The sequence below is a fragment of the Lipomyces oligophaga genome (assembly GCF_038497815.1).
Source record: "Lipomyces oligophaga strain CBS 7107 unplaced genomic scaffold V1516scaffold_5, whole genome shotgun sequence".
Classification (NCBI taxonomy): domain Eukaryota; kingdom Fungi; phylum Ascomycota; class Lipomycetes; order Lipomycetales; family Lipomycetaceae; genus Lipomyces; species [Lipomyces] oligophaga.
In genome coordinates, this window is record NW_027117789.1 from 667,050 (window position 1) to 688,486 (window position 21,437).

General features: G+C 42.2%; 10 protein-coding genes across 10 annotated transcripts; 2 read left to right on the top strand and 8 right to left on the bottom strand.

Moving 5' to 3' along the window:
- Window positions 1-81: 81 nt before the first annotated feature.
- On the bottom strand, window positions 82-785 carry V1516DRAFT_696284 (uncharacterized protein; the record flags this gene model as incomplete). Its single annotated transcript, XM_066924033.1, has 2 exons — window positions 82-603; window positions 711-785. 2 exons carry the CDS (start codon window positions 783-785, stop codon window positions 82-84), a joined length of 597 nt encoding a protein of 198 aa, XP_066776796.1.
- An 86-nt stretch (window positions 786-871) lies between these two features.
- V1516DRAFT_419439 (uncharacterized protein) lies at window positions 872-2,391 on the bottom strand. The gene is made up of 3 exons (XM_066919009.1): window positions 1,334-2,391; window positions 946-1,271; window positions 872-877 (listed from the first exon to the last, which is right to left on the bottom strand). The coding sequence occupies exon 1, from the start codon at window positions 2,252-2,254 to the stop codon at window positions 1,334-1,336; it is 921 nt and encodes a 306-aa protein (XP_066776797.1). The 5' UTR covers window positions 2,255-2,391; the 3' UTR covers window positions 872-877; window positions 946-1,271.
- Window positions 2,392-2,608: 217 nt separating this feature from the next.
- Window positions 2,609-3,341, bottom strand: V1516DRAFT_625295 (uncharacterized protein; the record flags this gene model as incomplete). Its single annotated transcript, XM_066919699.1, has 5 exons — window positions 2,609-2,702; window positions 2,752-2,907; window positions 2,958-3,023; window positions 3,087-3,200; window positions 3,259-3,341. The coding sequence occupies 5 exons, from the start codon at window positions 3,339-3,341 to the stop codon at window positions 2,609-2,611; spliced, it is 513 nt and encodes a 170-aa protein (XP_066776798.1).
- A 408-nt stretch (window positions 3,342-3,749) lies between these two features.
- V1516DRAFT_664960 (uncharacterized protein) lies at window positions 3,750-4,181 on the top strand (the record flags this gene model as incomplete). Its single annotated transcript, XM_066920636.1, has 3 exons — window positions 3,750-3,851; window positions 3,904-4,044; window positions 4,098-4,181. The coding sequence occupies 3 exons, from the start codon at window positions 3,750-3,752 to the stop codon at window positions 4,179-4,181; spliced, it is 327 nt and encodes a 108-aa protein (XP_066776799.1).
- On the bottom strand, window positions 3,966-5,822 carry V1516DRAFT_677058 (uncharacterized protein). The gene is made up of 5 exons (XM_066922523.1): window positions 5,651-5,822; window positions 5,537-5,591; window positions 5,386-5,483; window positions 4,675-5,338; window positions 3,966-4,618 (listed from the first exon to the last, which is right to left on the bottom strand). Exons 1-5 carry the CDS (start codon window positions 5,729-5,731, stop codon window positions 4,242-4,244), a joined length of 1,275 nt encoding a protein of 424 aa, XP_066776800.1. The 5' UTR covers window positions 5,732-5,822; the 3' UTR covers window positions 3,966-4,241.
- Window positions 5,823-5,850: 28 nt separating this feature from the next.
- Window positions 5,851-7,474, bottom strand: V1516DRAFT_418884 (uncharacterized protein). The gene is made up of 2 exons (XM_066919008.1): window positions 7,463-7,474; window positions 5,851-7,410 (listed from the first exon to the last, which is right to left on the bottom strand). The coding sequence occupies exon 2, from the start codon at window positions 7,172-7,174 to the stop codon at window positions 5,960-5,962; it is 1,215 nt and encodes a 404-aa protein (XP_066776801.1). The 5' UTR covers window positions 7,175-7,410; window positions 7,463-7,474; the 3' UTR covers window positions 5,851-5,959.
- V1516DRAFT_418883 (uncharacterized protein) lies at window positions 7,475-10,096 on the bottom strand. The gene is made up of 4 exons (XM_066919007.1): window positions 10,033-10,096; window positions 9,888-9,977; window positions 9,732-9,816; window positions 7,475-9,480 (listed from the first exon to the last, which is right to left on the bottom strand). Exons 3-4 carry the CDS (start codon window positions 9,741-9,743, stop codon window positions 7,723-7,725), a joined length of 1,770 nt encoding a protein of 589 aa, XP_066776802.1. The 5' UTR covers window positions 9,744-9,816; window positions 9,888-9,977; window positions 10,033-10,096; the 3' UTR covers window positions 7,475-7,722.
- V1516DRAFT_686223 (CENP-Q, a CENPA-CAD centromere complex subunit-domain-containing protein) lies at window positions 9,849-10,759 on the bottom strand (the record flags this gene model as incomplete). The annotated part of the gene is made up of 4 exons (XM_066923655.1): window positions 9,849-9,977; window positions 10,033-10,197; window positions 10,246-10,330; window positions 10,377-10,759. The coding sequence occupies 4 exons, from the start codon at window positions 10,757-10,759 to the stop codon at window positions 9,849-9,851; spliced, it is 762 nt and encodes a 253-aa protein (XP_066776803.1).
- Window positions 10,760-11,022: 263 nt separating this feature from the next.
- V1516DRAFT_677067 (exocyst complex component Sec6-domain-containing protein) lies at window positions 11,023-13,766 on the top strand. The gene is made up of 6 exons (XM_066922524.1): window positions 11,023-11,170; window positions 11,227-11,254; window positions 11,312-11,416; window positions 11,473-11,538; window positions 11,589-11,760; window positions 11,815-13,766. The coding sequence occupies exons 1-6, from the start codon at window positions 11,139-11,141 to the stop codon at window positions 13,719-13,721; spliced, it is 2,310 nt and encodes a 769-aa protein (XP_066776804.1). The 5' UTR covers window positions 11,023-11,138; the 3' UTR covers window positions 13,722-13,766.
- On the bottom strand, window positions 13,733-20,807 carry V1516DRAFT_712612 (uncharacterized protein). Its single transcript, XM_066924290.1, has 9 exons — window positions 20,703-20,807; window positions 20,562-20,645; window positions 20,309-20,508; window positions 20,144-20,255; window positions 20,021-20,097; window positions 19,306-19,969; window positions 18,398-19,250; window positions 18,068-18,348; window positions 13,733-18,018 (listed from the first exon to the last, which is right to left on the bottom strand). Exons 1-9 carry the CDS (start codon window positions 20,748-20,750, stop codon window positions 13,771-13,773), a joined length of 6,567 nt encoding a protein of 2,188 aa, XP_066776805.1. The 5' UTR covers window positions 20,751-20,807; the 3' UTR covers window positions 13,733-13,770.
- Window positions 20,808-21,437: the final 630 nt, after the last annotated feature.

A 21,437-nucleotide genomic window follows, 5' to 3' on the forward strand; every position in this document is an offset into this window, starting at 1 on the left:
AAATCTGATCTGATCAGTTTATCAATGCATCATTGCGAAACGTTTTTTGTCCGTTCAATCGTGCACTTGAACGAGCCAAGCTCAGAACGGCATTTCCTCTATCTGGTCGAGATCTACGATTCCTTGAACCCATTTCATTCCTTCACGTCCTTGACGTTCGATTTCCGGAGACCAAGTTCCGTTACGTTCAAGGGCTTCTCTAATAGGTAAAGTCTTGCGGCCCATCTTGAATACGTACTTAGTAACCGAAATCGCGTGCAGCTTCTTCGTTTGCGGACTCTCAAACTTGGACACAACAAATAGCCATTTGTCATCCCAGCCGACAATCTTGCTACGGATATTGTAAGACGCGTATGGTTTGATTTCGCGTCGAAACACCGAAGCAACTGCTCCAAGAGGAATATAAACCCAGCGACCATCTCTCTTCTTAAGGTCCAAGATCAATTTTCGGAACACATCAACCATCAGATCTGTCCGTGCAATATCCAGGTCAGAAAAGTACGTTGAATTGGATTTGTGTCCGTTCAAGTCGCACTCCATAGCTGGAGAACGGGTCGTATAGGTACGGACCCTGAACACGTTGCCTACTTCCTCCGACGGCGTCTTATGAATAAATAGGTAATAACCTAAGGACCTGTAAAATCTGCCATGCCTAAATCTGATTAGCGACGTCCGGGACGCCCGGAGTTGTGCATGTTCACTTACCACACTAGAGGAATGTTTTTGTAATTAAGCACCCAAAAAACGACTGAAAAGGCCGTGAACAATGATGACAAACTCCACATAATTGGAACTTGCGCGTATTCGGTACCGTGCAGTATATCAGTAATAGTTCTGCTGTCTATGTTGTCGATACAATCTATGAAGCCAGCGTGGTCTAATGCAGAAAGAGGTGTAAGAAATTAGAATGCTGACTCAATATCTCGAACAAAAGTCAATTCTCACCGACTTTGGGGGTCCTCGACTCGAGCTCTTGCCATCGAATTTGTTGAGCTTCCACCAAGAGTATTCTTTCCTCTAAACGCCCGACTTATTCCAGGGTTGAACGTGATAATCGACGTATCTGACATAAACGCGAAAAGCTTGTGCAGTTGAGTCAGGGGTCCGGAACGTTAGAGTTTGGAGTGATCGTGGGCCGAGGTTCAGAGGGATCCGTCATCCAACCGAGCTAGAACAGGAGAAGAGAGGCGAGAGACGATTTGTCTGTCCCAATAGTAGTAATAATGATAATGGTACTAGTAGAGAAAGTGCTTTGGCAGAGCGCAATTTGGCTGTGAAATTAGGTATATAGCTCAAGAACAATGCGGACCAGATATCTGGAGCAGCAACATACCTAAGACCGATCAATGAATGCAGAAATCTGCTCTAATTCAATAGGAGACATTTGGTCAAACTTGTCCTCTTGGTCATCTTGATCTATTTGATCATCATCTTCGTCCCGACTACCCGAGCGCTCCAAGCTCTGTTGATCAGAAACGACCGACTGATCATGCTCGGAACTGATGGAATTGTGCCTGGTTGTCTTTAATTCCAGGCTGTCTGATCTATTCAATTCCGGAGAACTAGCAAGTTGAGAATGAGATTTCTCAGCTTTTATTAGCTCCGGCTCAGACGACACCTGAATCGGCAGATCAGTTGGTGGCTCACTCCTCATACTTTGATCCATCTCAAGCAGATCATGAGTTTTCTCTGCACCTGAATCTCTTTCGATCCTACTTGCTTCAAACTCCATCTCCCTAATAAAGTCGTCCTGTTCACTCAGAGAGTCCCTCAACCTCTCAATCATATCGTTTGCGTCTTGCAGTTTCAGTTCTAAATATCTGATTCGTCTAAAGAGCAGAGCTTCGAGATTCCGTCCAGTTGGAACAATTTGTGAAACGGTTGTGGATATATTACTGACCTCGGTAATAGAATGCGATCCGGATCTTACGTTTATGAAATTGTTTTCATCAGGAACAGTTTCGTTTGTCAAAACTCTGTTCGTAGTTTCATTTCCACCAGCAAACTCTTGTTTTTTTAAGCCTGTTTCAACCTTACGTCTCTTTGCCGTCGATTCAAAATTTGTAGACGCATTCACCGGTCCAGGTTCTTGTCTGACACTCTGTGCCTGCACATATGAAGAACTAGTTCTTCTGCGCTTTGCGCGCGCTGTAATTTCGCTTCGTTGACGAGACCGACGTGCCGAGTCGATTTCGACTTCTTCTATCGTTCGGCGCCAAGTATCTTTACAGTATTCCTTGAATTTCGAAAACATTTTCCATAAAAATGGCACAGATACAAAATGGGGGGAAACCAGACTCTGAGCAACTAGAATGTATTCCCTTGTTTAACGCGTCCTCACCAATTTCACGTGTAGATCGAGTCTAAAAAACTCAAAGTCACGTGATTGATAATATGTCTATGAAAGGCTGATTGCAAGGTTAAATGGATCGGAGAAGGAGGAAAAAGGTAGAATACACAGCATTCAGGAGCTGAAATGAAAGTGACATTGTTCAAGCAGTATAACAGTTGTATAAAATCGTTTCGGATTCATTGACCACTGAAAACAGTGTCTGTACCACTAATCTGTAGTTGGGGTATTAGGTCTTGAAATGGATACCAAAAATCTTTACGAGAGAGCTTTTTCCAAAATCCAATATGATGGGGGAATGATCCTCTTACGGAGTTGTGTAGGTTTTGGAGAGAAAGATGTAGGCGTGTATCTATGCAAATCAGTTCAGCATGGCCAATATTCTAGGACCGAAATCTTACCCTAGACGCTGATAAAATTCATAAGCAGGATTATGGCCAAACACGGTCAACATACATTTAGGAAGTCCAGACTTCGATCCAAAGGATTCAATGATATCTAGCAGATACCTTCCTAGTCCAAAGTTTCGCAATTGCGACCGCAACTGCAGCTCGTAGCTTCTAAGAATTAGCATTCACAAGCCCAATCAAGGCCCTATAGCGCGTACCAATATACCACAGGCTCTTCGTTTTCCCAAGTAGCTTTAAAACTTATAAATCCGACCACTTTTTCGCTGACAGAGTCTTCTTCGGCTGTGGCTTCTTTCATAGCAGACCTCACTGCTGCTGAGAATGACGATGCGCCTGGATCTGGAAATGCTTTCGCTTTCAGCAAAATGTATATTAGACCTTGTTCTTTCATTTCAAGCAGTTTGTCGGTGCTAGACCATCCTAGGCTCGATAATTTGTACCTAAGCAATCAGATCAGTCAGTCAAATCAGTCAAATCAAATCAGAATGCTGAGCATACATCTGCATCATATTCAATTTCTGTAGCTCAAAACAATTCAAAAAATCAATCGCCAATAAATCTTCAGCTTTAACAATTGACATCACTAGATAATCTTTGAAGTTCCGGGGAACCTCAAACTGGCCAGCAAACTCCTCATTCAAATCAGCTGTCGTCGCGTAAGTCAATCGACGAACTATCGGTCCATACGTGTGCAAAATGTCTTCGTATTCTTCTCCGACAGGTTCTCCTGGTACATCAGTCACAGTAACCGGTAGTTGAGTGGATTGAAGAATCATCTAAATATCAACTTTCTTGTCCCAGGCCTAGCAAGTGTGCACTTGAAAAGTAAGTGATGAACGAAGTTGGGTTGGGATCAGTCGCAAGAGCTTCTCAAATCCGCCGCCGCAAAATTACTTGACGACGAAATTAGCAAATGTTTTCAAATGTTTTAGCTGATATTTGGACGACATAGATCCACGATAGTCCGATTTTCCGAATAGCCTTCTACCATGTGGATAATATCCTTACCAAGGTTTTCGCGGCAACTGTCGACGAACACGACATCTACTAGTGCCAAAATGATGAAAGGAGAACAGCTTTCACTCGCCCATGTAAGCACCTTACAAGTCGACTTGGAGAATTTTGCAGTTAACGATTAAAAAGTTTATTCAAAGATCTGCTGCTCTACATCTCTGGCGACTATGCTTGCGCTCATTGAAACGAGTGCCGGATAAAATCACGAGAACAGAAATGACACATTGGGCGCGAACGCAATTCGAAGCACACCGACATGAACGGGATTTGGTTAGTTTTTGTTAAATAAAATAATTAGTTATGATGACTAATTTACGGGATAGGACGCGATCAAGTTTCATATCTCGCGAGGACGGCGTGAGCTTGAAATGACTTCGGAGTTATTGTCACGGTCTGGTCTTCGATGACTATCACTTGACCTCATCATAGCTTTTTTGTTTTGTATGATATTGTATATACAGTTACAGTTATAGTCTGAATCTGAGTCCATCGTCGTTGTCGTCGTCAGATCCCCCACTAGAGAGTTCGGCCAGAATTGTCGCCTGCAAGCTCTTGCTATGCTGTCGTTGATTTCCCAAACCTTTAGACTTATTTGTCCGAGGTTGTAGTGACGTATTGGCTCCGTTCTCAGTCTGCTCGGCTTGGTCTTTGCGTTCTATTACATCCGGCATACCTAACGCAATGTGGTCCCGGTCAGATCCGACCGGCATTTGGAATCGAAGACTATCCTCGCGGTCTTGGAACTCGGAAGACACAAGATTCTCATATTGAAAATTTGATTCATCTGATCTAGTAGTCCGAATCTGTTTAACCGAACCGGATTCAAAAGTATCTGCCCAATAAACTAACAAATCAGCCCTAATAAATTACGAATGGCTAAGTAACAAATCAAACACTGACCGTCTCCAAGTCCATAATCTTCGATTTTATGTTCGACCAATAAAACTGATTTTTTATTTTTTTGCATTGATTGAGTACTCAATAGTGGGCTGTCGCTATGAAAATACTTGCTTCTTCGGAACCTTTTGTAGTTTGGACGGTCAGTCCAGTTCGGGTTCTTGGTTGATGAAGTACACAGGCTTGGATCGGAACTACCAAGCGCAGGCTGTGAACGGAGTATGGCCGAGCTGTATTCTATTGAATAAGATATCTTGTCATTCTTGTCAGTGCTGTTTCGCTCGTAGTTGTCATGGTTTGCATTATCTTGATCCTGGTGGTAGGTCTCAGACTGATCTGATGGGCGAAGTTTTGATTCAGATATAATAAAGGTATCCATAGCACTTGAATTTGCTTCTAAGTCAACCATTTCAGGAACGCTTGAAGGGATCACTTCTATATCGTCCTCAGATACGCTAACGGTCACCGGCCTATGAGAGGGAACCACGACTTGGTTATATGCATTAGAATCCACATCCAAAAAGTTCTGCTCTCGATCATCTCCACTTCGTCTTCGCTTCGTACGATCAGCCCTACTTCTCTCCATTTTCGTAATACCTGGTCGCATAGAGCCCATCATCATCTCCAAATAGTTTGCCGGTTGACTTGAAGGCTGTCTGGATCTCGCCTGCATATGGTTAAATCTACATTCACTTCATTGTCCACGATGCATACTCTACTTCTTTCTGCGAGTCCTCCGGCTCGAGATTCTCGAGGCATTTGTGTTCCTTGTGTATTTGGAGGAAACGAGGTCTCAAGTTCGATGCCCCCTTCTATACCAGTTAGCATCTAACCAAATCACTTTTGGATGAGTACCAGATCGTACTTCTATCTGTCGCACCAATTTCAGGCTCTGAAAATCTAAGATTCCCGGCCATTGTCTGCAATTCGACCTGTCAACAATACTATTTCACCATTTATTGCCAGAAATTTTGAATACCGGTGGATAACGAAGATCTGTTTCAATTTCTATCAACCTCCCAGCTATCTGAATCTCGGTCCAATCTAGTTCTCTATTCATACTTGCGTCATTATTTTTGAGAGATATTTGAATTCATAATCAAATAATACTATTCGTGCTAAAAAAACAAAACAATTTAATCATACAAAAAAGCCGAAATTGATGCAAAAAATCCCAAACCAACCCACGGAAAACTAATTCTAAGCGAAACAGATATATCAAATATGCATGCTGTGTATATTTACTGATAATAGGACACACCTGCGCCCTATCTCCTTGTAACCTCTTCTAAAAATCTTCAAATATCCCAGTGTATTCATTAATCCTTGATACCGAAGGCCACAGATTCAGATTATTTAATCGCTGCGCTAGCGACTTGTGGGCGGCAGTTGTCAAATGGACATGGTCCCAAAAAAAATGTTCATTCGGAGAACTACAAAGTGTATTCGTGTCATGATCGAAACAGGGATTCGAAACATCTGAGAAGCCATTGTTCATGATCCCAGAAATGGACCGTGCAAACCAAGTGTTCGATTCAAATGCCTGGGCAGAAGCCAGCGTCTGATTCCAGGCGCCAAACTGAATCAAAAATTCAGATCTCCAAGCCTGCACAAGATGAACTGCCTCTCTATATCTATGCATAGCCTCGTCACTCTCTGTGAACCTCTCTTTCCACACAGGAAGAATCGTGACGTCAATGGTATTGAAGAACAGGAAATTAGACTGCGGATATAGCAGTGCCAGAGAACCGGCCATGTCAAACAATTTCCATAACGAAGCAGACACAGCATCTGTTCGGTCATCAACCGAAGAAAGCATCGTCATATACTGTACGATATCGTTGATACCAAACCAAAAAGAAAACAGCATGCTCCGGTTATCAGACAGGACGTCTTGAGTTGTACGCAGCGGAATATCATCCGTACTGTTTTTAATTCTATAAAATTCGCCCAGCTGGTCTGTCAAGTCCGGAACCATAGAATGCACAAACTCATTTGTGATTTTGGCCCCGCCATAGGCTAGATTGATATAGTCATGACAGTTTGCCCAGTTGCAAAGATATTCCGGCCAGATCTGACCATCTGACCACCGACCATCGGCACCTAAGCCGTAGCGACGCTGTCGACGTTTTTGCATTGTATTTGCACTTTCATCTAAACCTGAACTCTCAGTATCTTCAGAGGGATAAAACATATCGTCAGGTAGTTCGCGTGGAAAATCTTTTGACGACGGATGTTGCACATTCGGTCTCGTAGCGTCATCTGACCAGGAATCTCCAAATACTATAAGCACAGGCTGCTTAGCGACCTCGTTCGCGACAAACCGGAAAGGCGACAGGTGATCTCCCGCAAAATTCGTGTCGGTCAATTGCGATGTCAAAAACTTGAGACTGTTCGAACCATGCCGGTCGTTTTCGCCGAATAAAAGAAGTAAAAGTAGTCCGATTATCATTACCGTCGCAATAATTCCGGCGAGTTGCGTCCGCCGAACATGCAAAACCATTTTTTAAATTGTTCACAACAACTCTCACGAAAACAACAATATTCCTCGACCTCAGATGTGCGGTGCCAATCGATGAACTTGTCCAGCCAGAGCACAGCCAAAACACAATACTCCGTCAACTCTTCGAACTTAGCTTATCAAATCCTGCTCTATATTTGGAGGTTTGCTTCACTTCTCGTTCTCGCGAAGTTCGAAGTCCGTCTCGACCGCTCGCGCAAGCCTAAAATTCTGCGGTTCTAATCTACGTTAGTACGAACTTTCTCTTAGAACATTTCACGTGACACGTACGCGTGCCTGAACGCGTGTACAGCACATTCACTTGGAAGGTGGAGACTAATAAACTGTTGAGTCTAGACTTAAAAATATATACAATAGAAAAAGCGGAGGAGTCTGAGCAAAAAACAAAAAGCTAAAACAATTTTCTACAACAGGGCTGTAGACGTCCCGCGTCTACACCTTCCTTTTAGCAGTTCCAATCCTGTTTTAATCCTGTTCCAATTTACTCCAGCCAAAAATTTCCACTTCAAGCAACTCAATTACTCTTTTTCCTAGACATGCATAGGAATGAAGTTCCCGATAATACAGCTGGGAATATTGTACCTGTCTCGACGGATAGTAAAACTAAAACAGCATGTTCGCCGTGTGCGCCCGTCCCGCGACCGCAATGTACACGAGGTCAATACTGCTTTTTGACCAGAGTCAAACGCTATGTTTCCGTACTTCTCCCAATAGTTCACTGCCGAATCTTCACTTAGCAGTTCATATATTCCTAGCCGTCCATCGCGTAATTCCTCTACTGGCACTTCGACTAACGCCGCAAACTCTTTGTTGCCTCTATAAATCTCGCCTGTACGACGCCACAAACAGGCGGGAATCGCCATGGAAGTAAACACTCGGTCATAGTCTAGTAGCATCCGCTCAAAAGCTTCTTCAACAAGCACCAGATCAACGTCAATCAAAGTTTGGGCAATCGCGCGAAACGCTGGCCTGAATATCGACAGCGGCTTCAATATTCGGGTCCTAGAGGCCGGCGCCATATGCCGATCCATGTATCTTTGTAAACGAGCATATCCCTTCACGTAATTAAACGGAGCCAGCAGACCAGCCTCTAATTTAGCATTGATCACTTGTTTTAGGCGTTCTTCTGGAGTCCTTTCAGGTCCATCGGCGGGATCAGCCGCCGTCAAAAAAAATTTGTCTTTCGCCGTCTCCGGAACCTGTACTGGCTTCGTTCCCGTAGTCAAAGTCAGATTCCCATTCGCCCTAGCACTTAGATGGCTAATCTTAGGCTCAACTCCAAGGTTGGGCGTACTCTGCGACAATCGTGCCGCCTCATTGCCCTCTAGTAGTTCACCTACTCTGAGAATCGCGCTTGCTGTTGGCACGGCAGAGTCGGATACGGCTGTAGCAATATTCGTCTGTCCGGATAGCACAACTGCGTCTGAATTCACCCCAGTCCGCTCCTTTGAAATATCCGCTCTTGGGACTGGATCATCCATCAATGTTAAAAAATCGTTCAAAGAAGAAAATTCGCTTCCGGCGCCCTCAGAATAGAATAATGGTTGCTGATACTGTGTCAAATTCGAAAGAAGAATTGTCGAGTTATTCGCCGTGTTCCATTCTTCTGGAGATACATTTCCACTGGTATTCAGTGATAAAGGTGCAGAAGTGCCTTGACTGGAAATCCCAATAGTTGCAGGCGCTTTAGCTGAGCCTTCCAGTTTCATGGTCTCGGACTTGCTTTCACTTGCCACTGAGATTTCGCCTAAATTCTCCGTCCGTGGTTTCTGGTCTTTGGACTCATCATGACATAAATGGCCTATGTTTCGCTTAACACAGCGTGAACACGGACGTGCAGAATCACATGTCATATGTGATCTTCTACAATAAACGCATGCATGCTCCACTTTGCGTCTTTTAGTCGGTTTAGCTACTTGTAACGAACTTTCACTATCTGCATATTTCCGACCTTTCGAGCTGTCTGTAAGTTCGGGTGACTCTCCTCCACTCCCACCACTCACGCTCTCTCTATGACTCTGAGGAGAGGAGTTGAAATCGTTCTGTCGTTCTGGCGACTTGCTAGGTTTATCCACAAACGACTCACCGCGACGCTTGATACCACCAATCAGCGAATCCGGATCTGCATCACTGGTGAGCTTGATCCATCCGCCTCCACCTAGGCTGTCCGCGATTTTTGGTCCATCAGTAGAGGGTGACCTCTGCAGTTCCGCTTGGCGGTCGACTTTCATCGCCATACTTGACGACCGCGTGCCTGTCGCTGTTCCGCTGCCTACACCTGAGCCAACCTCCTTATCCGCGTCGCTCATACGCTAATCGATCTGTTGGTTCGACACAAGTTCTTTCGTGAAATTTCCCGGATCCCACGAACGCGTGTTTCCTGCAGTGAGGAAAACAATCTAATTCTAGCACAATATGCACTTCGACACAGAAAGCTCAACGGCTGTCTCCCAGTATAGTGCTACCCTCTACCCCGGTCACATGTCGGACTGTAGACACGTGATAGCGCGTATGAGCGATAGGACTCTATCGAGGTCACCGATATTTGCATTCATACTGGAAATGTGCGGTGAAAGCTTGTCCACAAGCAGTAGAATAGATTCGTCTGGGTCGAGTTCTGGGTTCTAATACCTTTGTTAGTATCGGAGGACACTGCCTAGAGGAAGAAGGGGAACAAGAAAGAGTCATAGCCTACACTGTATTCATTAGTAGTTGTGAGATTGATCTCATCTGGGTCATCTGCATTTTCAGAAGCTTCAAAAGTGTTCTGCAGAAGATGATTTAGCTAAAAAAGAAAATCAGTCCCTGTCAATTGTCAGGCTTGTACCGCAACACTGTACCCTTTTCTGTTGCAAAGCCCGCGCAGTCTCTTGTGCCCTAGCATTTCGTCGCAGACTCTCCGCATAATCCATATCCCGAGTTAAAAGCTTTTGTTCATTACAAAGCTCCGCTTCGAGCGTAGATATTTGATTCATACAAGCTACTAGCTTAGATTCTAATTGTATCTGATGACGTCAGTTAACTTTGCAGCTTGAGTAATAGTACTCACTAACGTTTCGATCAATTATCTTGTCATATCGAAAGCTGCAGTCCTTAGCATTGCGCGGAACAGGCAATCTTCTGAGCCGACGGTTTAGCCTGAAAAATATCAGAAAGTGGATTATTATCGCGCTGAGTCACTCACGTAGCAGTGAGCTTACTTAAAAGCTTTTGAGATTGGCGTTGCTTGGCTTCCGATCTGAATGCTTCGTAGACTGCAAACGACTCTTTACGTAAAATTTCTGAAATTTCTTCGAGGGTAGGCTCGTGCAAAGATTTCCATTCATGCTCTATAATCGACTGCTTCACTTTCTTGATAATCGGCTCAACTCGGGGCAAACGACTATGACTCTCTATATTCTCCTGTTCCAGATGACTTCGAGTTTTGACATCATTTTTCTCAGTTTGTGGATCCAAATATCCAGAAATTTTAAGTGATAAACTTTTAGTAACTCGCGCATTTGCTGGCAAATCATCCTTCGTGATTCTCTTCGACACACTGCCACGCTTCTTGTTCCCTCTAGCCATCGATTCTTCTCTAAAATTGCGTTGTTTCGACTTTGCGTTCAAATTAGTAATTCTGTAAAAAGCAAAACATACCAGAAAGTAAATTACTGACCATTTCACCCTGGAGGCTTTCTCCAAATCATGTTCATACGAATCAAGGAATTTCTACGCGTGGTCTGTTGCGTCCCTGAACGCGTCGGGCTATCTCCCTTATATCACGTGATCGTTTCTCTGAGACTGGGGAAACTTGTAAGGTCTTGATCAGAACTGACTACAGTTTGTCTCAGCTTAACCTGGACTCCGCTGCTCAATTTACATTGCGGATAATCAGAATTTCCGGGTATATTTTAATCAGAAGTGTTTCCATTGTGATTGTGTGATCTGTTCTATTCGTCCCAGCATGGGCGATCAAAGCGGCAGTGCAATTAGCAGGTAGCTATTGAGAAATCTTTTGACTAGCCTGGCTAGATCTGACTTATTTTTCTTAGTTTGGCTGAGCTTCTGCGGTATCCTGATGTATGATGATGTTGATATCTGTCTACTGTTGTTTGCTTCAATATCTAATGGTGGTAGGATTTGCCGAAGATTCCGTCACTGAAAGAACGTCTTCAACGAGATAAAGCTGCTATTGACCTTCAAATCAAGAGCGGTGTTCAGACCCAGCTCAATCTGACCCTGGTATGTCTGCGCTGTTCTTTAAGCATCCAAGATGATAAAACCTAATATACGGTCAGAGTGGAGTTAAAAATCTTCTTGACGCTAGAACCGCTGTATCTTCGCTTGGAGACCAGCTAGGTGATGTATGTATCTGTTAACCTTTTAAGATGCGGACATTGACGGGATTCCGCAGCTCAATGCTTTGTTCGGAAAGGCTAGCTCCGTCGTCCCTGATTTTGAACAGATTAGTAGGGTGACTAGAGTCCGGCACAATTTTTTAGCCGTCGAAGATGTGATCCGCAATCTAGAGCAACTACCAGCACAAGTCGAAGAGATCGAAAGTATGATTACCGCGGACGGCAAAGGTATTTATTGTGAATTTACTACTATTTATAATGTTCATGATTTAACGTTTTCAGATATTTTTGGTCCGATGACGAATTTTCTATCGATCCATCACCGTCTTTCGCGCTTACGGGACTTTAGAGATCAAACAATAGCGCAAGCCACGAAGACCGGAGCAGACCTTGGAGCTACGTTAACTACTCATTTCTCGCTTTTGGACGATTTGGTGAAAGAATTTGACAACATCCTTTTTGATGTTGCACAGAATCTTCTCGAGGTTCTTCGGGAGGGAAACGCTAGTCTCATAGTGAGATGGGCCAAGGTTATCGAAGTAGACGAGTGTTTGGATGCGAAAGCTAAGTCGCCGACATCGGCCCGTTCACGAACGGATAGTGTTATACGGATTAATATTCAAGGAGCAGGTGCTTACCGGACGCCTCGCAATTATGTCGACAAATTGACCGGCTGCATTCGGCTCGGTGCGCAAGATGTGTTTCGAAATTGTGTGGAATCCTTCCCTGACGACCCTGGAGCACTGTTAGATAACTTATATTGGGTTACTCGGGATATTTTATTTGCAAAGACAGATTTGACGAAATGTGTTCCAGAGCGATGGCAGATTGCCGAGCGGTTCATCGCTGCCTACCATCAAGAAATGTATTTACTAATGAAATCACTCGTGACCAAAGACACAGAAGCTGGAGTGCTGCTTAAGGTTGTGCGTTGGGCTCAAAAGTATAATGATACCATGACCAATGAACTGAAAATTGCTCGCAAGCAGTTAGTGCCTCCTCTTCTGGACGGCCAGGAAGATCAGATTCTTGGCGATTATATGCGACTGATCTGTCTGAAGATTGATGAATGGACACAATCACTAATGCGCTCTGAATTCAAGGAGTTTGTTGAAAGAAAGTCACCGCCAGAACTCGATCCTGAGTCAAAATACGGCTGTGCTAATACTCCAATTGCGTTTCAAATGCTGAATCAGCAGATATCTGTGAGTTTAGAATCTGATGAAATCAGGGTCGTGGATGGAGTCGTTACGGAAATTAAACGACAGCTGTTGGTACGACAAAAAAAGTGGGTGGCCGCAATTCATACAGAAATCGACAAGTCTAATACAAGTCCGGATGATGTGCCCGGCGGACTTTTAGAGTATTGTATTGCAGTTGCCAACGATCAGGTTCGTGGTGCCGATTATACCGAGAGCATTATATCGCGACAGATCGAAACCAATGTGGATGTTTTAGTTCATTCTGATGAAGACCGAGTCAAACAATCACATATGATCCAAGAGCTAGAGGATGCCATGGATGGGTTCATCAGCACTGCTAAGTCATGTATCGGGGAAATTATCAATGGTATGGTTATTTACGACATCCAACCTTCACTAGTGAATCTGTTTGGACCTAGCTGGCACAACCCATCACCCGTGTCATCCGATACAAGCTCTGTTCCGCCTCAAGGTGGCAGTGTTTATATTCAAGAATGTATCCGAACTTTTGAAGACTACAACGTCGACTTGATGGAACATCTGAATCCAGACTTGTTTTCGATCTACATTGACGATCTTCTAGATGCAACCTTGATCGGTTATCTTGGTGCTGTTAGCCGCAATAAAAATGCGTCGCTATCCGCACGATCAATTGATCAAATCAAAGGCGACGTGTCTTTGTTGTACCCATTTTTCTCGCGTTTCACGGATAAGGAACATATTGAAGCTGAGTTTGTCGGCATTGAGGTCCTCATGGGTCTGATTTCTGGAGATAAGTATGCTGTTGTCGAGGAATTTCGTAATCTCAAAGAAAGTTTCCCCGATGCGCCATTACAGTTTGTCATCGACGTTTTAAAGGCTAGGGAGGATTTGGAATCGAAGGCAGTCAAAGAATATGTGGAAGCTATTCGACACGAGTGCTCTTCATTGCTAGCGGCTACCTCAGAGGAAAATAATACGTTCATGTCACGCTTATACTTGACTTGAATTTACAGTAATCAAACAATTTATAAAACATCTATTGTAAATGCAAAAGCTATTTGTCCAGATCATAATTAATGCTGTTCAGTATTTCTGAAACTTTGGTTGCAGCATCAACCAATGCAGGTGATTCTCCTTGTTGGAGCCACTCTGAGCAGCTTTTCTCCATCGCAGTCAAATTGGCCACCGACGATTTTTGTGCAATCGACCGGAATAATAATAGTGCCATCTCTTTGCAATCCTCTGAGTCATCGTTGACCATCGTCATTATCAACGGAATGAAAAATAATTCAACGATAGTTTGCACCACCTCCGATTTCGCGCTTGACCCCTTGGATAACAGCACGTACACAACTTCTAGGACAGTTTCTCGACCCGAGGCATGTGGATAATCAAGATTGTGGATTAAAAAGCGCATTTGCTTACTCATTCTTTTGGGACCCTGCGGGAATTCCAGGAGAAACATGCAGTACAGCGACTTGCAGACTTCCCGTGTACTTTTCAATTGACTGTTGACCATGATTTCGCGGATCTTGTCCGCGGCGTCGTATAGTTCTGGGACTTTGATTCTCTGCTGCAATAATGATTTGATAAACGCAAACGAATGCGCCTGCTTGTCGGGTTCGACAAAATCAAGCTGAATTTTCTCAACTATATATCCTATTGACCGTTCGTCATCTTTGGTATACTGTTTCTTCTGGATCAACGTCGCCAGAAGTTTCAGTCCAGTCTGACAGGTTTCAGAAATAGTCGACGTAGAACTTTGAATCAATCCGACCACATAAGTAAATAGAAATCTTGTATCCAGCTTTTCAAGTAATGACGAATATTTAGCTGCTGTTGTCAGAAGTCGAAGAGACGACAACTGGATATCTTCATGTTCAGATCTTAAAAACGGACCAAAAGACTGGACAAATTCCTGGAGTTCAAAGCCTTCAACCAACTGCCGGTTCTTCCGCAGACAATTTTTTATTACGTCCAGAGCGAATCGCTGAATGAAATGTAAATTTTCTACTGTATTCCGTGCAATCCGCGCTCTTTTGGTGAGGAGAAACCGCTTTTCCCTTTCAGAGATCAGCTCCGATGCCTTTTTTGATTCTTCTGGTTTCTCCTGACAAATCCTCAAACAATATTCAATTACTTGATGCGTATTACCTTCTTCATTCTTTGCAAGACCGTTACTTATTCGTCGTAACAAATCATTGATTTTGCGCTCCATACGCAGCGTAATCGTTTCATTTTGCAGAATTCGGCGAATAGGCAATATCAACTCGTCTAGCTTTGTGATAGAAATATTAATTGCCAGAATCTCAAACGAGTCATAGCTCTTACGTTCCTTCACTTCAATCACCTTACTTCGATATTCCTCCGCGTCTTTCTCGGAACCGGATATCCCAAAGATATCATCCATTCCAATGTCCGCAATGGCTCGCACACAGTTATCCAGAGATCCATGAAGAGAAGCGGCAACTAAACTGGAATCAGCAGTCATTAGCGCAACTAAGAAACTATGAACCGAGAACGCTAAAATATGTTTATGCGACCCTCTAACTAGTACTGACTTCATACGGTCTAGAATTAAGTTCAAATGCTTCAAACCAACCAATATGCAAATCCTAGAAATCGTCTTTCGCACTGCGTCTCGAATATCTTGCAGTCGATGCTTAAGATGATGAGATAGCTCCAAAATCACTGTAGAAAGGAGTTTTTCCATATTCTCTTGCGAAGTTCCACAAAGAAATTTGATCATTGGAACAGCAATTCCAACCACAGAGTTTAAATTGTTGTCATTTGCTTGCCGCAGTATAGAGTGCAATCTCGGAATGATTTCATTACTGAGAAACTGATCCATCTTTTTAAGATTATAGGGACGAGGCTGAATGGTATTTTTTTGTTCCTCACTAAACTGCGATCGCAAATATATCGCCTCGCTAACGGAATCCAACAGCCTAGTAAAAAATCGCACTTTGTCCGGTGACTTATCCAAGTTGATCACTGAGCGTCGAACGACGGCTTGGTATTGATTCATTGAAAGGTTAAGACAAAGCTTTCCTATCGTACTGATGGCTTCTTCAGCCATATTTATCGTGACTTGTGTGACATCGTGCAAAAAGTGCTCCAAAATTGGGAGTAAGAAATGTGCTATGTTAAAATCACCCAGATCATTCACCAACGCAGTTTGACCTAATCTGTAAATAGCTCTTTGCCGACGATGTGACTGAATATGTACAATGTTTGAAAAGAAGTCAGCTTCTTCGTCCCCATCTTTGAGAAGGACTTCAAGATTTTTGATAGTGGGAAAAGCCAGTGATTTCTGAACTAGTAGCTTCAGAATATTGATGTATTCGTAACGAGGAATCTCTGGTTCTAATCGAAGACCCAGACGGATTCCAGGAACAAGAGTAAGCTCCATCAGAGAGTAAAATTCAACTCGATCTAAATCCTCAGTCATAGCCTTCTTCTCAGTGACTTGAATGAATCGCTGCAAGGTCGAGGAAGCTGCCCTTTTTAGCGCGATATCTTCGTAATTTGCCAAACAGAAAATGGAGTCATGTAATAATGGAGTCCACTGAATCACAGAGAATGTTTTCCAGAGATCGGTATTTATGGCGGCGTATGTTTCAAACCTTGATTCGTAATTATATTCATCTATTCGAACCGCGGCATAAGAATTGAGTTTCTGAAGTAGTTCCCCAATGAACCCAATATCAGGGCATTTTGAATCAATGACGACAAAAATATTGATTAGTGCTGTTCGAGTATGCCGTTCACGAACAGTTTGTAATAGCGGACACAGATCTCCATAGCATTTCCGAAGCAAGATATTATTTTTCAGCGATTTAACCAGAACGGACAATACTTCGAACACGTCAGCAATAAACAAAGCATTGTTCTTCCAAGATGTTACACCAGTCATGCACATCTCCACATATTGCTCCAACAAGAACTCATCTTCAATGAGTTCCCGGTTGAATAAACTGATAATCTTCCGCAAAGCTGAAATTCCAGACTGCACAACCTCAGTGTTACGAGAAGATGAAAGTGTCCTAACAAACCTGGGTAAAAATGTTGACATATTTGATTTGACAATATTTCTTGCAACCTCCTTGATGTTATCCCTTGCATTTCCGGTTTGGATATCCATTAAATTAGTCATGAATTGAATTGCTGCAAGCAAAACCACATCTTTCGTAGTCGAGTCTAACAGACCATTAACAGCCAAAACCAACGAATTATCTGCAGCCAAATAGTGAATCAACTCATTAGATTGACTAGCAATCAAAAACAATTTCATGATCGGCGAAACTTCCTGAGAATTTTCATCATTGAAATGATCCATTCGAGGTCGAATGATTTCACTCAAAATGAAGTCCTGGTATAATTGCCAGTCGATCTCCGGAAATTTTTGGAACAAAACAGATAAGCACTTAAATCCCAGACTTCGACCATTTCTTAGCGCAGAGAGATGCTCTATTGGCATATTTCCCTCTCTTCCCGCTAGCCTGCAAAATTCGATACATGACAAAATGTAGCGCAGGAGAATATCACCAGTCTCTCCAATTTTGCCCTTAAGAATATCTAAAATGTCCTCCGCCATTGTCATAAAACCAACTATTCGACGGAGCATGCCTTGACTGATTTCGATCTGTGAGTAATTCGGAATCGATAATTCTTCCGAGTCAAAATCCAGTAAAATTTCAGGTGGTACGCCATCTGCAGCCAAATCTACAAAGAGCCTAATATAACTTTCTGATAGGCTGCCGATCGCGGAGATAATTGCTTTCCGATTACTCGCCTTAGCCTTCGTGCTATTTCCAGAATACCCAACTGCACATCCATACAGAATATTGATTATCAATGGAACAACATAATGTTCATGCTCGGCCGAAATAACTGAATCTTCGGCATTCGACGATACTAGTTTACTAAGTTCATCTCGATAGGCCTGACCACCAAGAAGATTCTCTAAATGATCCCTATACAAATTAATTGATGCATTACCCCATGCAAAAATGCAAGAAAGAGCCAGCTTCTGGATTTCCGAATCCGGATTCGCAAGTAATCTAGTAATCTCATAATAAACATCGCCCTCTGAAAGAGTTTTGGCAGGCCTATTAAACATTGCAAAGAGCTTCAATAAATCGATTAAGAGAGGCTTTTGAGGTCCAAAAGCATGTGCACATGAGTGGAAAATCGGAATCAACGAGTGCGAGTGAGATTCAGCTAGGCGATCAATTTTCATTAGCACATCAAAACAGCGATGTCTAAAGAGCTTATGGTCAACTTTTGAAACAAACCTTGCCTAATTTGGAGTTAGAAGTCGTATTCAGACCATCTTAAAAAGTAAATACCTGTCGTTGACACTTTGCGATATAAATCAGCCACTGATTTTTCTTGATGATCTTCCGCGAGGCAATGTCTTCTAAATTTTGCACAGTAGTGCATTTAAAATCGTAAGCAGAGCAAGGTTCAAGGAGGCTGAAATCTTCTTCTATTTCCAAATTTGGCTTAGAATCTTCCACTATCGAATCAAATATTAAATTCCAAGCATCCTCTCTGTGGCCAGATACAATTTTGGAAAACGTAATCGATGCTTCTTGCCATATAGGCTGAAATGGCGACTTGATCAATCCTATGCATTGTTAAATTCTTGTCATATTTATCGTTTATCAGTGACTTACCAAATACGTAGTTAATCATATATTTCTGAAAATTCTTATTTTCAAGGCCAGGAAAATCGATTACTATTCGCCGGATATTCATTGTGATATTTCGCACGGTAGAAACTTCGAACGGAGTTTCTTCTATTTTCAAGCATAAATTGAGCATCTCAGTTATATAATCCGAATCAGTTCGCATGAGTAAACCGAGCAATTTCAAAGTCGCTAGTCTCATTTTCGGATCGGCACTCTTTAAATTCTTGTGTAGGTTTTCGGTAAGATATATATCCAACTGATTTAGATCAGCTTGAACTGTTGCTGCCGCTTTATAAAACTTCGTAAATCCAAAGATAAAAGAAGAATTGCGACTTAAAGTGTCCCACTGCGACTTGCAAGCAGTAAGGATCGCTGTAATTAGATTATTGTCGAATCTAGGATCCACTGAGCCAGAAATTAACGAAAGGAGTTTTCCAGATATGCCGATTAATAGGTCCGAACTAGCGTTCTGACATAGATTCATGAATAGCCTCACACTTGGTTCACAAAGATCTTTTGTAGAGCCGAGTAAGCTGAGCGCTAAATCTACGGTTGATTCTAGAATTAGAATATCGTTGCCATCACTATAATCATTCTTATTGAAAAAGCCTGCTGCGGATTGCAGATATTGTAAAATATGGCTCTTCACAAGTTTAGTACCTTGGACAGATATCGAAGGATGCTGCGCAATTTCGGTCAAAGCCATAAAACTGTAACCGTCGAGAGAAACAGATTTTTCTAAAAAACGCTGCATATACAAAGACAGAATCTTGAAATGATCATTGGCATTGGAAAATTCAAGGCTAAGGTCGGAAAAAGGTATAAAATATTCGCCGTTCTAGAGTTTAGTTAGTCGGAGCAGGAGATCGATATTAGAAATATTGGAAACCTACAAATAGATTGAAAACAGAGTCAATGACTTTAGTGACTTCAGATTCCTCTAGATCCGGATAAAATTGCAATTTTTCTTGAGCCAGCTTGCAAAATTCCCAAGTCGCTAGATCTCTAGAAGAAGAATTATCGAATTGAGTCAGTCTAGACGCTAAAAGATCGTAAATCTCGTTGATATCAACCCATGAAGGAACCCGAGATCCTTTTCGAAGTCCAACTAAAAGTACAAGTTCTTTGGTAATCATGCAAATTATTTCTGGAGAAATCTCAGTTGATTGAAGTTGACTTTTCAGAAATTTCAGGCTTGAATGATACAGTGCTGTGGAAGTCTCATGATTGACATGATGTAAAACATCAGTAAGCACATCCAGAAAAATATAATAATTACTTTCTGAGCTCGTATCTAGACAATATTCATGCAATCTTGTTGATAGTCGAGCAGCTCTTGAATGGAGCGTACTATCCGGACCCTTCATTGCCTCCGCAAGCATGACTGTCATCGCAGTATCAAATCCTTTTGAGTTCAACTCCGATCGTTTTTCGAAGATATGAGGAATAAAAAAATCCACAGACTTCGCATTTCGAACGAAATACGAAAACGATTCTGCAGCAAATCGAGCAAGGTATGGTCGTCGTTCATGTTGCGAGAACAAAGGGCAAATCAGGCTAGTATAAATTAGCTTCAGCTTACAAATATGTTTTCTGATTTTATCTTACTCGAATGTATCCAAAAGTTTTGTAGAAAGAGATCTGTAGAGATACTTGAAAAGATATGCCATACAATTAAAAGTCCACTGAGAAAGTTAGCATGCCAGTTATAAAAGTAAATTGAGATCTTACTTCAACTACTTCTAGCTCCTCATGAGATGCTACTGTGATGAGAAAACCCACGGTTCGAGGGAAAAATTCTTCGAAGACAGGACCAAGGTCATGTGCAAACTGGACTAACAAACTAGATGAAGTTTAGTTAATTTGATCTTCCATTGTAGGTGGCCATGCGCATACTCTAGTAAAGGTTGCAAACCAAACCGATCTTGGATCAAAATTGCACTTTCCAAATAGTTAAATATCTCTGATTTATGATACATGACTTGTGGAAGTGACTGTGCAATAGGCGAAGCATCTGTATTGAACTGAACAAACGCAGCACTAGTACTCAAGTCCTTCCATTTTTGCAATCCCACGTGTAGGTACGACTCGGTCTCCTATATAATTGTTAGACAACTTTGAAATGTCTTTTCGTGGCATTGCGTCGTACTTTTCCGTCTAATTCATCTTGTCTCTTCGATTTCCGAAGCGGATCAATTTTTATCCTATCTACTCTCTCGCGAAACGATAAAAACTATCTTGACTTAGCATCTTTAATGAAACAAACTTTCTCTTTCCAGCCGCAAATTACCTTATTTCTCCGCTTGGCAACTATCGCCTCCTTTTTCTTCACAATCATGACTGAATCTCTGTATCAAATCCTTAATAGAATGGCTTCGGTCTCATTTTTTTTTAGGCAAATCCTGCAAACAAATCCAAAAAAATATTGGGAGATTCACAGGCTATGTACACAACTGTGAAGTGAAATATACATTTAGCACATTTGGGACTTGATCATACCCTACTCCGCAGAAATTCCTAATTAGGATGTCGAGTTGTAAAATTATTAATTGGAAGCGACTCTCCACGCTAGATAAACAAAACATTGCTCAGAATTCGTGAAAATCTTTAAGAAGTTCAAAAATCTAAATTTTCTGATAACTTTATTTGTGAGATGACGGAATTCATGAATGCCAAATTCGAAAATGCCAAATTACACAAAACCCCTTTGCGTGTTGAGCTTCTCCTGTTATTTCTAGAAAAACTCACTCCCATTTCTTCCAGCACTTCTGTGCACTTAGAAAGCCACATACGATATAAGCGGAATTCAAAGTAGTCCTTGTTGGTATCAAAACTTCTTGCTCTCGATGAAGTTTGAAGAAATCACGCAAAGCTGAATTTTGGGCTGCTACGTTGATTGATGCTTCACCTATCGATTTCTGTGGACTAGTAGGATATGCTTAGTGGGTTACGAACAAAAGTGGATATGATATCCAATTGTCCGCAGATATTTATTTATTCTAATTGTCCAAGATATCGGAAATTC

What these genes read in the sequence shown, in the direction of transcription:
- V1516DRAFT_677067 (XM_066922524.1), top strand. Translation starts at nt 11,139, where the DNA reads ATGGGCGATCAAAGCGGCAGTGCAATTAGCAG. An exon ending in AGCGGCAGTGCAATTAGCAG is followed by an intron (nt 11,171 to 11,226) that starts GTAGCTATTGAG and finishes TATTTTTCTTAG; the next exon opens with TTTGGCTGAGCTTCTGCGGT. An exon ending in CCCAGCTCAATCTGACCCTG is followed by an intron (nt 11,417 to 11,472) that starts GTATGTCTGCGC and finishes ATATACGGTCAG; the next exon opens with AGTGGAGTTAAAAATCTTCT.
- V1516DRAFT_419439 (XM_066919009.1), bottom strand. Translation starts at nt 2,254, where the DNA reads ATGTTTTCGAAATTCAAGGAATACTGTAAAGATACTTGGCGCCGAACG.
- V1516DRAFT_677058 (XM_066922523.1), bottom strand. Translation starts at nt 5,731, where the DNA reads ATGAATAGAGAACTAGATTGGACCGAGATTCAGATAGCTGGGAGGTTG. An exon ending in CAGATCTTCGTTATCCACCG is followed by an intron (nt 5,592 to 5,650) that starts GTATTCAAAATT and finishes GTCGAATTGCAG; the next exon opens with ACAATGGCCGGGAATCTTAG. An exon ending in AGATTATGGACTTGGAGACG is followed by an intron (nt 4,619 to 4,674) that starts GTCAGTGTTTGA and finishes CTGATTTGTTAG; the next exon opens with TTTATTGGGCAGATACTTTT.
- V1516DRAFT_712612 (XM_066924290.1), bottom strand. Translation starts at nt 20,750, where the DNA reads ATGATTGTGAAGAAAAAGGAGGCGATAGTTGCCAAGCGGAGAAATAAG. An exon ending in AAGATGAATTAGACGGAAAA is followed by an intron (nt 20,509 to 20,561) that starts GTACGACGCAAT and finishes ACAATTATATAG; the next exon opens with GAGACCGAGTCGTACCTACA. An exon ending in AGGAGCTAGAAGTAGTTGAA is followed by an intron (nt 20,098 to 20,143) that starts GTAAGATCTCAA and finishes TAACTTTCTCAG; the next exon opens with TGGACTTTTAATTGTATGGC.
- V1516DRAFT_418884 (XM_066919008.1), bottom strand. Translation starts at nt 7,174, where the DNA reads ATGGTTTTGCATGTTCGGCGGACGCAACTCGCCGGAATTATTGCGACG.